The sequence below is a fragment of the Seriola lalandi genome, unplaced genomic scaffold (assembly GCF_002814215.2).
Source record: "Seriola lalandi dorsalis isolate HSWRI2012SDOR001 ecotype SW California unplaced genomic scaffold, Sedor1 jcf7180002054553, whole genome shotgun sequence".
In the NCBI taxonomy this organism is placed as follows: domain Eukaryota; kingdom Metazoa; phylum Chordata; class Actinopteri; order Carangiformes; family Carangidae; genus Seriola; species Seriola lalandi.
Window position 1 is genome coordinate 941,727 of NW_019525106.1, and position 12,261 is coordinate 953,987.

At 41.0% G+C, this 12,261-nt stretch overlaps 2 protein-coding genes across 4 annotated transcripts in view; both read left to right on the forward strand.

Moving 5' to 3' along the window:
* Nucleotides 1-104: 104 nt before the first annotated feature.
* On the forward strand, nucleotides 105-6,709 carry LOC147818609 (harmonin-like). Of its 2 annotated transcripts, XM_087176412.1 has the most exons (9): nucleotides 105-578; nucleotides 739-867; nucleotides 2,087-2,152; nucleotides 3,201-3,242; nucleotides 3,771-3,824; nucleotides 3,949-4,048; nucleotides 4,999-5,108; nucleotides 5,346-5,401; nucleotides 6,583-6,709. In XM_087176412.1, exons 1-9 carry the CDS (start codon nucleotides 357-359, stop codon nucleotides 6,593-6,595), a joined length of 792 nt encoding a protein of 263 aa, XP_087032538.1. In that variant the 5' UTR covers nucleotides 105-356; the 3' UTR covers nucleotides 6,596-6,709. The 2 variants fall into 2 exon arrangements, with proteins under 2 accessions (XP_087032538.1, XP_087032539.1); XM_087176413.1 differs by lacking the exon at nucleotides 105-578 and having other exon boundaries at nucleotides 652-867.
* A 1,310-nt stretch (nucleotides 6,710-8,019) lies between these two features.
* Nucleotides 8,020-12,261, forward strand: part of abcc8 (ATP-binding cassette, sub-family C (CFTR/MRP), member 8) — a 53,224-nt gene continuing 48,982 nt past the window's right edge. The window contains exons 1-2 of one of the 2 annotated variants that reach the window (XR_002761248.2): nucleotides 8,020-8,386; nucleotides 11,475-11,637. Coding sequence is in view for 1 of the 2 variants with exons in the window: in XM_023415414.2 (XP_023271182.1) it covers nucleotides 8,366-8,386; nucleotides 11,475-11,637 (184 nt within the window). In the remaining variant the exon portion in view is untranslated. The remainder of the gene's footprint in view (nucleotides 8,387-11,474; nucleotides 11,638-12,261) is intronic. The other variant, XM_023415414.2, reaches the window with a different exon arrangement.

Below are 12,261 nucleotides of genomic sequence, written 5' to 3' on the forward strand. Positions count from 1 at the left end.
GAGATTCTCATGTGAGAGGGGTGATGTGTCAGACTGGCTTTTCCTTGCTGTGTTATTGCTTTAGTTTACGAGTGTCCAATTGATGGACTGTTTTTTTTTTTTTTTTTCAATCTATGAAGAGAAGTTGCATCAGCTGTTTCAAAGAAATATGTAGATAGCTCTCAGAATTAATGCATTGTCAATGCTGCAGGATTCGACATAGGTTTATGTGCATGGTCTGTTTTATGTATTGGGATATTTTATGCATGAAGACAGAGTGACACACTGTAATAGCATGACTGAATTGGCCTTTCATTGATTTCCATTTTTCTTGAAGTTGAGGGTAATGCATTCAGAGGGGCAGTTAGTTGATATTGATGTTTGCTTGTCGGTGTGTGGCTTGTTTGACTGAGTGGGGTGTTGCATGCTCTGTAGTTGTGATGAAAGCCGCATCTTATAGTCTTGGTGTGTGTTGCAGCAATATTCCTGCGGTGTGCTGCACAGGCCTGGGGGCTAAAGATTCTTTTTATTTTACTGTTGTTCAGGTAATGAGAAATACATCCCATGCCAGTCACATTTCCACTTCAAGCACGCCCTTGGTGAGTCTCTTTTTGTAGCAATAGTATGTCAAGTTTTGCAAACACCCTGTTTTTTTTTTTCCAAAAAAATTAGCTTTATAAATTTCATTTCATGTCTTATAAAATGACTTCCATACACTATACTCAGTTTTTGCTTGGAACCGTGGTCTTTCCCCAATAGCAACTAGCTCCTAGTCCTCCCAACCAGAGGCGTCAGACAGCCCCTGTCATGTCTAAGCCTGTTATGCTGCCTCAGTCGCAGACCCACCGACCAGATCCTCACAGACCTGCACTCCGTTCTGATGGTCTGGTATGAAACACACCACTTTACAGTCATCCACTCCCCGCATAAAACTTTGATTCAGTTTAATAGGGTCATAAAGCATTCAGACATCTGACACAGTATGCCATCATCTGACTGATGTATTCATTTCTGCCTCTTTTCCAAGTCCTGGCGAGTCCTCCAGACTCACCAGCTGTTTCACAGAAACCCAGTCTGTGGTTATTAGATCACACAGGGGAGCCATTCTTCTTCCCGTCAATAAGCTCTAATGAAACTTGGCAGAGTGTTTATTTGTCAAACTGCATTTTCATTGTACTAGTCTACAGAGCAACCCTCTAGTCCTGAAACCCTAATATTAATAAAATCACACATTCACACATGAGAACAGAACAGCACAGCCACACACTTCTACCATCAGCCACTGGAGGTAAAATGCTTTGCTGAGGGGCACCATGACTGTGGTAGTTGAAGAGGGGGCGCTTTAAGTCATGTTGTTCCTTGATCATAAGTAAGCATGCTGGTTAACAACCCTTCTCTAAAATGCTGTCACTATATAACTATTCTACTGATGTTTTGCGATACAGTTTTCAAGTTAAAAATATTGACATCAAAGAAAATTGCTTGTGAATGCAATTATACTTTGTCTAGTATTTCTTCAAGGACTGTGGTTGTATAGTATTAACATGAAATTCTGTCTGTCACCACACCTCATCAGGCAGAACAAATAGACCAAATAACTTTAAGGATAAGGCTGGTGGTGTTCTGTAATTTGCCTATTGTCACCAAATCCCAGGAGAAAACAAAAATCCAAAAATGAATCTATTCCCCCTGATAAGTATTGTTGATCAAAACTCTTCACCTCAGAATTGGAATATAAATCTAGACACATAATTCTATGTTATTATTTCACATTTTGAATTTGTTGTTGTTAATAATCTGTGTGAATAGCACTCATTTTCCAGTGGTTTAACTTTTCACCTAGCAGCAGTGATGTAGAAGTATTCCCCAGGATGTATGATATGGTTGTGAAGGGTAGCACCACACATTTCTGACCAAACCTGTCACCATTTGTGGTCAGAAGTGAGACAGACCTAAGACTTTCATCCAGAGAGGGTGGTAAAACACTGTTTTTCAACCTGTTTTTCAAAGTTACCCTTTAAAAATCATGATATAGATCGAATAAGTGGAGCATAGAAGTGGATTCTTTATTTTCACGTCCACTAAAAGTTGTTGTCTTGTGTTTCAGCCTCCAGAAATGCTAAAACGGATGGTGCCTTTCAACTCGTCTTTTAAATCAAACACCAAACGACAAGTAATCCCTATGAAAACCTCTCTCACTCTGTTATTATTCCTGAATGCTTTTGTCATGTTCTTCTTTCTGCACATTTTGTGTCTGCGCTTGTTCATCATGTTACCTCATGGCTGACTGGAGACTCAGTAATGGCTCCTCTATTTTTTCATTATGTCCTCTCACTCTAGGCTGCATTACTGCCTTTAGGTCCAGTTGTGTAGGTTATGCATGACTGCACTTTCATTGATTTGAAGCACATTGTAATATATACAGATGATTTGTACATCAAGCACGGTCCCATAAAGGCTCAGAAGACTCTGAGGTCCAGGTTGTAATCTGTCTCTCTACATGGGTTGGTGCAGCATGCATTAGTAAAAGAAAGGACTTTTTTTTAATGTACCTTTACCTTGAGTTGAGACAGAGAACATCAGTCTCATTAAATTTATCTACTATTCCAAACACCACATCACATAAATTGTTTCGTCTGATTTCAGCTGTTGTCTCCAGCCATAACAAATACAATCACACATTCCATGTGAGTTCATTTTTTATGTCCGATTTTGAGCTTCTGTGGAACAACAGGAAATGAAGACTTAGATTAATGAGTGTTTGTTCTGCAGTGAGAAAAATAGCTCTGTGAGTCATTATATCTGGATAAATGTGATGTCCTTTCTCTGAGAGCTTTTTTTCTCTTTCCTTCCCCCCTCCCATGAAAATAAATAGCCATCATCTTTGGTAGGATTGATTAGGGATGATTTTCTGTGTATGCATGTGTTCCTCTGAATTACCCTTGTCATTAAATCAAGGTGGTGGCTTTAAAAGCCACTGTGCTTTTTGAATTAATGACTCAGAGTGTCTCCATGGTTTCCATTTATTCAGTGTGGTATTAAAACTAATACAGAACTGGTTGTCAAAGGAAATCTGACCAGCATTTGATGCAGTGACTTTTTACACAGCTCATGTTCGTAGAGAGTTCTAAGCAATTAGTTTGCCTCTTTGTGTCCTGTTTGTTAACTCCGTATTGATGTATTGATCAGTTTCAAATAACTGCATGTTGGTTCTCTTTCAGGAATTTCAGAAATACGAGGAAGATTTTGATCCCTACTCAATGGTATTGTATGCCTGGCCTTGTTAACACCACAGCAATGCAGAAAATGCAATAAATATGAATCATTAAAGTGGTGAACAGCAAACAGCTCTTAGGTCCTGCTTCTATAGTTCCACAATGTGTTATTGACTTATTTTCATGGCAGGCTTAAAACTGGCATCACTATAACACTAAAAGATGCACAAAACTCAAAAGCATCTTATGTATGTTAACTGTCTTGTCATCAAACACTTAGACATGTTACCAATTCCTGGGGCAAAATTAGATGACTGCTCTGTGAATAAGACAGATTGCCAGTTTGTTTCCAAAGAAAATGTATATAACTTTACTGATGTAGATTCCCAGTAGCACTAGTCCTCTGTTTATTATACAGTCTGTCATCCATTGTAAATAGCCTATGCATGGTGTATTGTAAGTATGTTATTTTATCACTGACCTTGACCATTCTACTATTCAAAGAGTGGGAACCCATCCTTTATGTTGACATCTCTGTTTATTCTTTCTTCAACCCCCCCCCCCCATTTTGATTAGTTCTCCTCGGACCAGATAGCCGGGCGAGATGTGAGACTGCTGAGAATCAAAAAGGTAGCGAATGCATTCACTTCAAATAACTCAGTTTATTGATGAGAAGAATCTCACTCATCATTTATCAGGTAAGATTTTCTGGCTCACGACGGACGGTGCTGATGTTTTTGTTATTGTTCTGCAGGCTGGGCAGCTCGACCTTGCTCTGGAGGGGGGGGCAGACTCTCCTTTGGGAAAATTGGTGATATCTTCTGTGTATGAGGGTGGTGCTGCAGATAAGCACGGTCAGTTGGGTTTTAAAAGTTCATGCTTTAACTTCATGTTAAGTTAAGCGAGTCCAACCTCCATTCAAAATGAATTCTTTGTGCTGTATGTTTTCAGTTTTGTACCTTTATTGTTAGTGTCTGTGTAATTCTTTGTTTATTTAAATATGAATGTTATAAGTGAGTGCATCTGTATGTGTTGATGCCAATACATTATAATATTCTTGTAGCTGTCTGTAAACAAATCTCTACTGTATCTATCAAAGCTAATCACAATTGCTTAATTGCTAGTTTAAGAGCAAGTCTTTTCTGATATTTTGTTCCCCCCATTTATATCGGTGAGTTCAGACAAAATATTGGAAACACTTCTCAGTATAACACAATACAGTTCAACGACACTACAGCCCATAAAACATGTATCATTGTATTTAAGTGTACACCGACTGTATAATAATAAATTGGCGACTGAGTGTATATCTCATTATACAATGTTCGTCTTTAGGCACTTTAACAAAATCTCAGGCGACATGTTTTGACTGCAAATACATTTTATGTTGAAAACATAAGATCTGCTGCATGTTTCCTCCTTTGAGACTAGCAAGTAAATCATTATCTTTATTGTGTGTACAGAATGTGCTTTTATTTCCACTTTATTATTACACCATCATTACTGTCTCCATGGTGAGATGTAGGGAGGGACACAGGATGCTTCATTAGGCACAATATCAGGATGCCAGTCTGTGATACCTACCTGCTTAATGACTTTTCTGTGTGTCTGGACATTTTGCCCCATTACAGCTCAGCATCACTGTAGGAGACAACAATTTTACTTGTGTCAGTTGAGAGATCCAAGCATCCGGAGCTTGTGTGTGTGTGTCTGTGTGTGTGTGTGTGTGTGTGTGTGTGTGAATGTGAGAGAGAGAGAGAGAGAGAGACTGGCAGTGAAATGTCTCTGATGTCTCTGTTTGCAGGTGGCATCGTACCAGGGGATGAACTTATGGCTGTGAATGGGAAGATCCTGATTGATGCCACATTGACTGAGGGACAAAACTCTCTGGCTCGAGCCTGGAATAGTGGAGGGGTATGACTCAGATTAGTGTCGCAATGAAATGCCATTCTCCATTTTTTTTTTAAAAAGAGACGTTATTTACCTTAGCTACAACAGCAGGGAGTTGTATTGAGTATCTTTAAACCCCCTATCAATCCATCAATTCAGTTTGTGCTTGTCGTTGTTGTCATGGTCTAACTTGCAGACGCAGACAGGCAGCTATTCGTATTATAATATTTTCATTGGATTCATTTTTTTTTTTACCTTCAGGACTGGATCGATGTTGTGGTTGCTGTTTCCCCTCCGAAAGACTATGAAGATGAAGTGTAAGAATTCCTCTTCTTTATTTTTTTAGTCTAAATACATATAATCATTATCATCTTTGCTCTTATTTAAATACAATTATGTGTGTGCACGTGTATGCAGCCCTAAGTCAGCATCAGTCAGTCCCACTGTGAACAGAAAGGTGTTTGAAGGCAGTGCAACACTGTACAGACACGGCTACCTTCTTCAGCACTAGCCCCTCCCTCTCCTCCTACCGCACCCTCGTCCTGGTAATCGACATAGTCTTCAAACTTCCTCTTCTTCACTGCACGTCTCAGAGAGGATGTTTGCTGTGGCATTTGTTTTTGTTTGGCCCCATTTTCATTCCTGAGCACATGTGACAGTCTCCCTGTCAATCAGAAGAAGGCAGACCTGTAGAGTATTTTGGTATCTGTTTCCTCTCACCCGTCAGATTTATGTGTTACTGTCACAGCTTGGCTAGTTCCACGAAAAGCTAGCGTGACAGTGAGTGTACACAGCGTGTACAGTATGCACTTTTTCTTTTTTTTCCCTTTTGAAAAGTGCCTCAAGGCAATATTTGTTTATTGCTGTAGCATGCATTCTACAGAGATACAGCTATGCTATTTGAGTGAAGACATTTATAACTAATGCGATCAGTGACCCATTCCACCATATATCTGCCAAATCCTAACCCAGTGAGCCGTATATAAACACATACATTCATGTATGACCTGTGTGGTATTGTCTCATGGCGTCAGGTCATGGACACTCATAAAAGCAGCCTCGGACTCCTGCCAGCCTTCAGCAGTTGTTCTGATTGATGTTGTTCCACAGGACTGTTACATGTTCTGACATACATAAACACTGGGTGGTGCTGTAGCGAGGATTTCTGCTCTGCTACAGGAAAAATTCGTATGTTCTGAGACTCTGATCAGGGTGATTTTTGAGGTTGACATAAAATAAAATTTAAAAATGCCAAAGAATAGGGTTTTGCAGTTTAAATTTCAAAAAAGGAAAGGAAAAGAAATCCTGGGTTCAGTTTAAGCCCTTATTATCATTTAATCCACCTGCATGTGTGTTGGTCTGTTGTGCTCAATGTGCAGTGACTAATGCGAACATGGTAAAAAAAAAAAAAAAAGAAGTTTGTTCCAGTCCATAATTGCTAAAAGTCGATCTGAGAGAATTACTTGTTGTTGATTGATTCCTCTCTCTTCTCCTGTAGGACGTTCTTCTAGTCTCATTGACAGCCTGCCAAGAAAACCACACTGATTGAGAAGAGGGTTTCTTGGGGATTCCTTCAGGATTCGCTGTCATTTCAATCACAATAAAATAAAATTGTTTCCTCTTTATCTTGATTCCCATCTGTACACCAAGTCTTAAGGTGGTCTTTTTGTTTTTACTTAACTCTTTGAGAATCAGTCTTGTGTCATGTATCGACATAGTGACACCTTGCAGTTGATGTTCATTATCACCGTCAATATCTCCTGTCAATATTTAGTCATCTCCACTAATCCTCTTCACCTATGTCAAGCCTGGACATGGCTGACCTCATTCAGATACACATGACCAAGCTGATACTTCCTTCAGACACGTGACTTATCTGTCAGTATAACAATAAAGAGCTAGTTAAAACAGGCAAACTAATCAATAACACCTCTCTAATCTGCCTTACAAAGCCCAATAAAGGACTGCTGCTCACATCCACACAATTGAGAGATTGTACTATGTTGTGTATACTGATTTTCTGCATTCCCTGCTTTGCAGTACATTCATGCATTTAACAGTACATTCGCAGGTTAGTGATGCAGTGGTCACTGTGAGAGAAATCGTGAGTCAAACAGCCAACACCGTCAATGCAAAGTAGCATTTGCAGAAGAAGATACAGGTTCGGGTCTAGATTTGTGTCTTGAAGTCCTTATTTACTCTTTGACAGTTTGGCCCCTACTTGGATGGACAGCTGTTTTACATAATCCTGATTTATGTCTATCTTAAACCCTTTAGACCTGAACTTTTCCACTCATAAGCTTTCTGCCCTTATTTTTTTTTTTTTACTTTTTTACTTTGTACAAATGAGGCTAAATCATTTTTAATGTAATTTTAAAACATTATGTCCATGACTGACACAATGTAAACATTAGCTTCGATTTTAACCATTTAAATGGGATTTTTCAATGGCATTTATGCAATCAAAGTTACTCCCCTGCTTCACATACTAACTTATGGTTTTCTTCACCTTCCCTAGCTGCTGTTAAGGCCATCGATTTATTGCAACCATGGGGAGCCATACAGATATGTAATTAAATGTCCACAGGGGGCAATAGTGCTCCTTTAATATCAAGCGACTGTGTGACAGACCGCTCACTCTTTTGATTATTCTGCCTTTAATAAACATTGATATTATTTGCAAGGTTTAAATCAGAGTTATAATGAGAGAACCTGCAAAAGTCCATTGTGGTAAAAGTAAATTTTAGGTAAAAAAAAAATACTAAAACATACCAGAACATGCCGGTCAATCAGCATGTAATGTTACATGTGTGTTGCTTTGCTGAGCAGCATCCCACTTCGCTGTTACATAACCGCTCCGTGCAGTCAACATGATGGCATACGTGACTCCTGTAAGCTGCGGTGTGTTCGGCTGAGCACCCCTTGCACTGTAACCCGCCGGTCACACAGTTAATGTCAGAGACCAAAGGTGGCCTCCAGGTGGAAGATCCAACCCGATTCTTTCTCTTCCTCCTCCTCCTCCTCCTCCTCCTCCTCCTCTTTCCACCTCGGTACACCCGGGTTCAGCACCGTGGACAGCGCCCTGCCTCCACCCGTAAACCACCGCCTTCGGTCGGATGGTCGAACACGAGTGGGACGGGAAGAAGTCGGCTGCACTCTCAGCACATGAGAGAAGCAGTTTGGGAGTTTTCCTCCTTTTCTTTCTTTCTTTCTTTCTTTTTTAACATCCAAGCGACGGATGTGACAATATTGAAGAGTCAAGGAAACGAAGCTGAAACACAATGATCTCACGATATAAACCGGTAAGTGCTGGTGGTTCTGTCACCTGGTCACTCACTTTGATCAATAGTTTCACTTTGAACTGCTGCACAACAGTGCTTGTTTTCTTGACATGATGTATTGCTTAATTACACAGACATAATATATATATATATATATATATATATATATATATATATATATCCACTGGGGGCAGAAATGCTTTCATTTGCATGCATAATTTTACACAGCTGAATTGGCTGTAGATTAAAGGTATATATCTAATGATGCTTGCAATTCATTTTAGGTCACATTTAGTCAAGGAATCCCTGTATGTACTGTAATGGTATCATACATCACTGGGATTCATTTTGGGCTCTTTTCTGTAGGGAAAATATAGGAGAATGTGAGATATTGGATGTGCTGTTTTCACAGGAGGGCTGTTACATTATGGTAACAAATGTTCACAGCCAGATGGAGAACGTTTTATAAAAGATGGGTTGCCGCACAAGTAACCTCCCTGTCCTCTTTCTCTGCTCTGTAGAGGCGAGAAAGAGTCTTGCAAGGTAGATTCACATAGTTTCCACAAAGTAATGCATGATTCATCATTCACCTCTTGCCCTCACTTTACTCCCACAGACAAAAATCATAGCAGTATCTCAGCCACATGTGCACAAGCACTCTGCCCTGCTAAGTCTGCTATATATGTGGTTGTATGACAAAATGATGTCACACTATTTAATGGTATTTAATGGTTTTAGGAAAGCATTGTTCCTCATCTGTGCCCTGTAGCTGTATTCACCGAAGTTCCTGTTGCTTAAATGATCTTTTTCTTTTTCAAGTTTGTGTGAGTGGCTGCTGCTCTTCCAGCCAGCCTCTCTCTTTTTTCTCTTTTTTCTCTTTTTTCTCTCTTTTTTCTCTGCTCTCCCCAGGCGATCCTGGGATGGAAAAGAGTTCATCTCTGATGTAGGGCACCACAGAACTACAAACCAGCCAGTTATCTCAGCTATTGTATAGAATAATAATACAATCACTGCATGATACATACATGTCTTTAGTTGAGGCATTGATGCTGGCAGTTTGTTCAAAGATAAAGATGAAGATAAACAATCTTGTCATTGGTGACCCAAACTGACAGAATGTCAGCTAAGTTCCTGCTATGCTGTGCCATTTTAGCAGAATCCATTTGCTTGTGGAAATAACAGTCTTTCAAAAGCTTTTAAAATCCACTGTTCACCCAAACTGTCCACTGGCTTAATTATGGTCTTCCCAGTGAAAAGATGACTGATATGTGAGAGCAAGTGAGAGCTGCCGTTGCTGTGAACTCTTCATCTTGGGTGTTAAAATGAAAGACAACAGGAAGTTTTTCACCCTCAGCTTTGCCTACTGTCTCTTTCCCGTGCATTTAATTGCTTCTGACCTTCTGACCAGTTATGTGTTTGTTTTACTGAAAAGCCATCACTGTCTATTCTGCTGCAAGTTTGCTTGTTCTCCATGAAGTATCAGGCTCCAGTTCTGTTAAGCTCCACAACAGCTTCAAGCATCCAACTATTTAATTAACGTTTGTTTATACCTGTGGCAACTTTATGATTTGCTGTAATGGAAAAGTAGCAAGAATCTCCAGTAATTGTTTGGAAAAAAAAATGTTGAGAGCTAAGACGGGAAGAAGAACGTCTGATGTAAAATAAAAACCTGCAGTCAAACAGACATTTGGAACTGTCAGTCATTAAATGGAAAACAAATTGAATGTCTGTTTCTGGTTGGTTCCTATCAGAAGCACAAGCATCTTTTTATTGCTTTTTTGAGTCCGGTTCTCAATTCAGCCAATGGCGCTGCAACAAAAACAGCTTAAGAACTGATAAATACATTATCTTTTACTGTTTTTCCTCTTACTTAAATGTACTACAGCCAGTTTGCATGCATGTGAAGCAGCAGACAATTCTGTGTCAACACACACGTAAACTGCTCATTACATTTAAGCTTTTCTCCTTGCTGTTGTTATGTGAAGGTCAACATGGCATGGATTACATTAACCATGAATCATTTTAACCACTAAGAAAAGACCACGAGTCTGTCCTTGTTGTTACATGGATTATCCAAATCTGCTCCCATGTGGGTCTTAGCTGATCCCCCTGTACACATCAGCTGCCACTGGCTGCAGCGGGATCTCTCCCTGCTGGATCAGGTGCACAATTCATCCGTCTCGGGAATTCATTAATATTTCATGTCACTATTTTTCATGTGTGCAGCCTAGTTATTCAGTCACCACTGTGCTCTTTCTGCTTTCTTTTAGCTATAATGTGAACGAATGCAATAAATGACACGGGGGTAGAGTTATGTAATTCCTGAAAACGTGCTGTTGGGATTTAGATTAGAGTGCTTGCTCATGCTTCACACGTACCTTTGTATGACGATCGCTCTGCTCATTCAGGAGCTGCACCCCCCTTCTGTCTCCTCACTCTCTCTCTCTCTCTCTCTCTCTCATCATCATTCACTGTTCCCACTCAACCTCGCCCTCCTACCTATAGTGGCTCTGCTCCTCAGTCCTCCAGCTCGCCTGCACACTCTGCACACTCTGCACTCGTCTTCTAAGGTCGACTCTGAGCTCTCGTTTGCAAAGAGACAGGAATAGCAGGTGCACTGCGGAATGCCGCCGCTGCTCTGGTTTGTAGAGCATGTGTGAGTGTGTGCGGTGTGAGCATGTGTGAACGCATTCCAGTGGAGCTGTGCTGTGCGCAAGTGAGGCTTCAGTTATAGAGGATGTCTGCAGACTGCAAGCAGAAAGGATGCAGATGTTTCTCACCAGCGTGGCTGGGGAAGCTGCTTAGCCTGCCGGAGAGGAGAGGGAGCTGCTGCAGCACTGGACTGTGACTGCCTCTGACCCCCTTCTCCCTCCCCCTCCTTCCCTCTGTCTCCTCTCAGTCACTGGATCCGATATTTGGAAGCTGGATTCGAGAGGGAGCAGGAAGGAGGTCACATTGGGAATTACCGGGATCTGCTGAAGAAGCCATCAGTCTTCACTTTGAAAAGACGACATGCTCTGAGAGCCTCCCTTTTGAATCTCTCTGTTTCTCCTCTGTCTCTCTGGTCCTCCTCCTCCTCCCCCCTCTTCCTCCGGCCGGTTCCCTGTAGAGTCCCGGTTCCACCATGTCCTTGGCGTTCTGTGGGAACGAGAATAACTCGGTGGCCTACAATGTGGACGGAGGGGTTCTGAACAACGGCTGTTTCCTAGACGCGCTCAATGTGGTGCCACATGTCTTTCTCCTTTTCATCACCTTTCCAATCCTCTTCATCGGTGAGTGTCACTGGGAGGTGAGCTGTTCAACCTCTTCACACCACACAGGACCTCCAGACCTCCCCACATGGATCACACACATACACACACACACACACACACACAGACACACACACACGCTCAGAGTCCACAAGGATTTTTAATGAAGCTGATGGCCTTCAACATGTTCTCTGCCCTTCTCATTTTTCACACTATCAGCTTCTTTACGTCTGCATGTGAGTAATGACCTGCTGCATGATATATTCTATCAGATAAGCATTTACCATCTTCTAAATGTTATTTCCATCCTAGTGTCTATACATTTTAATACACTTAGCTTTTTTTTTTGATATTAGCTTGTTCAACTGCGCATTTGATTCTCTGAGTTAAAGCCACACTGTAGATGCTGGCTGTCCCATAACAGACAGCTGAAACATGAGACTCCAGAGTATGGTGGCACATAAGTATATATTTCTTGAGCTGAAATGATTTTTACAGGCAAGATGTGACTCTTCTGCTGAAATGTAGTTTACACAGACACACAGATGCCACCGTACTGGCATTAGGTTACAACTCCTTTGCTCCCCTTCCTGGCTGCTGGCCATTCTATTAGTGTCATCATCAGTGTGTAACAGACCAGCTCTG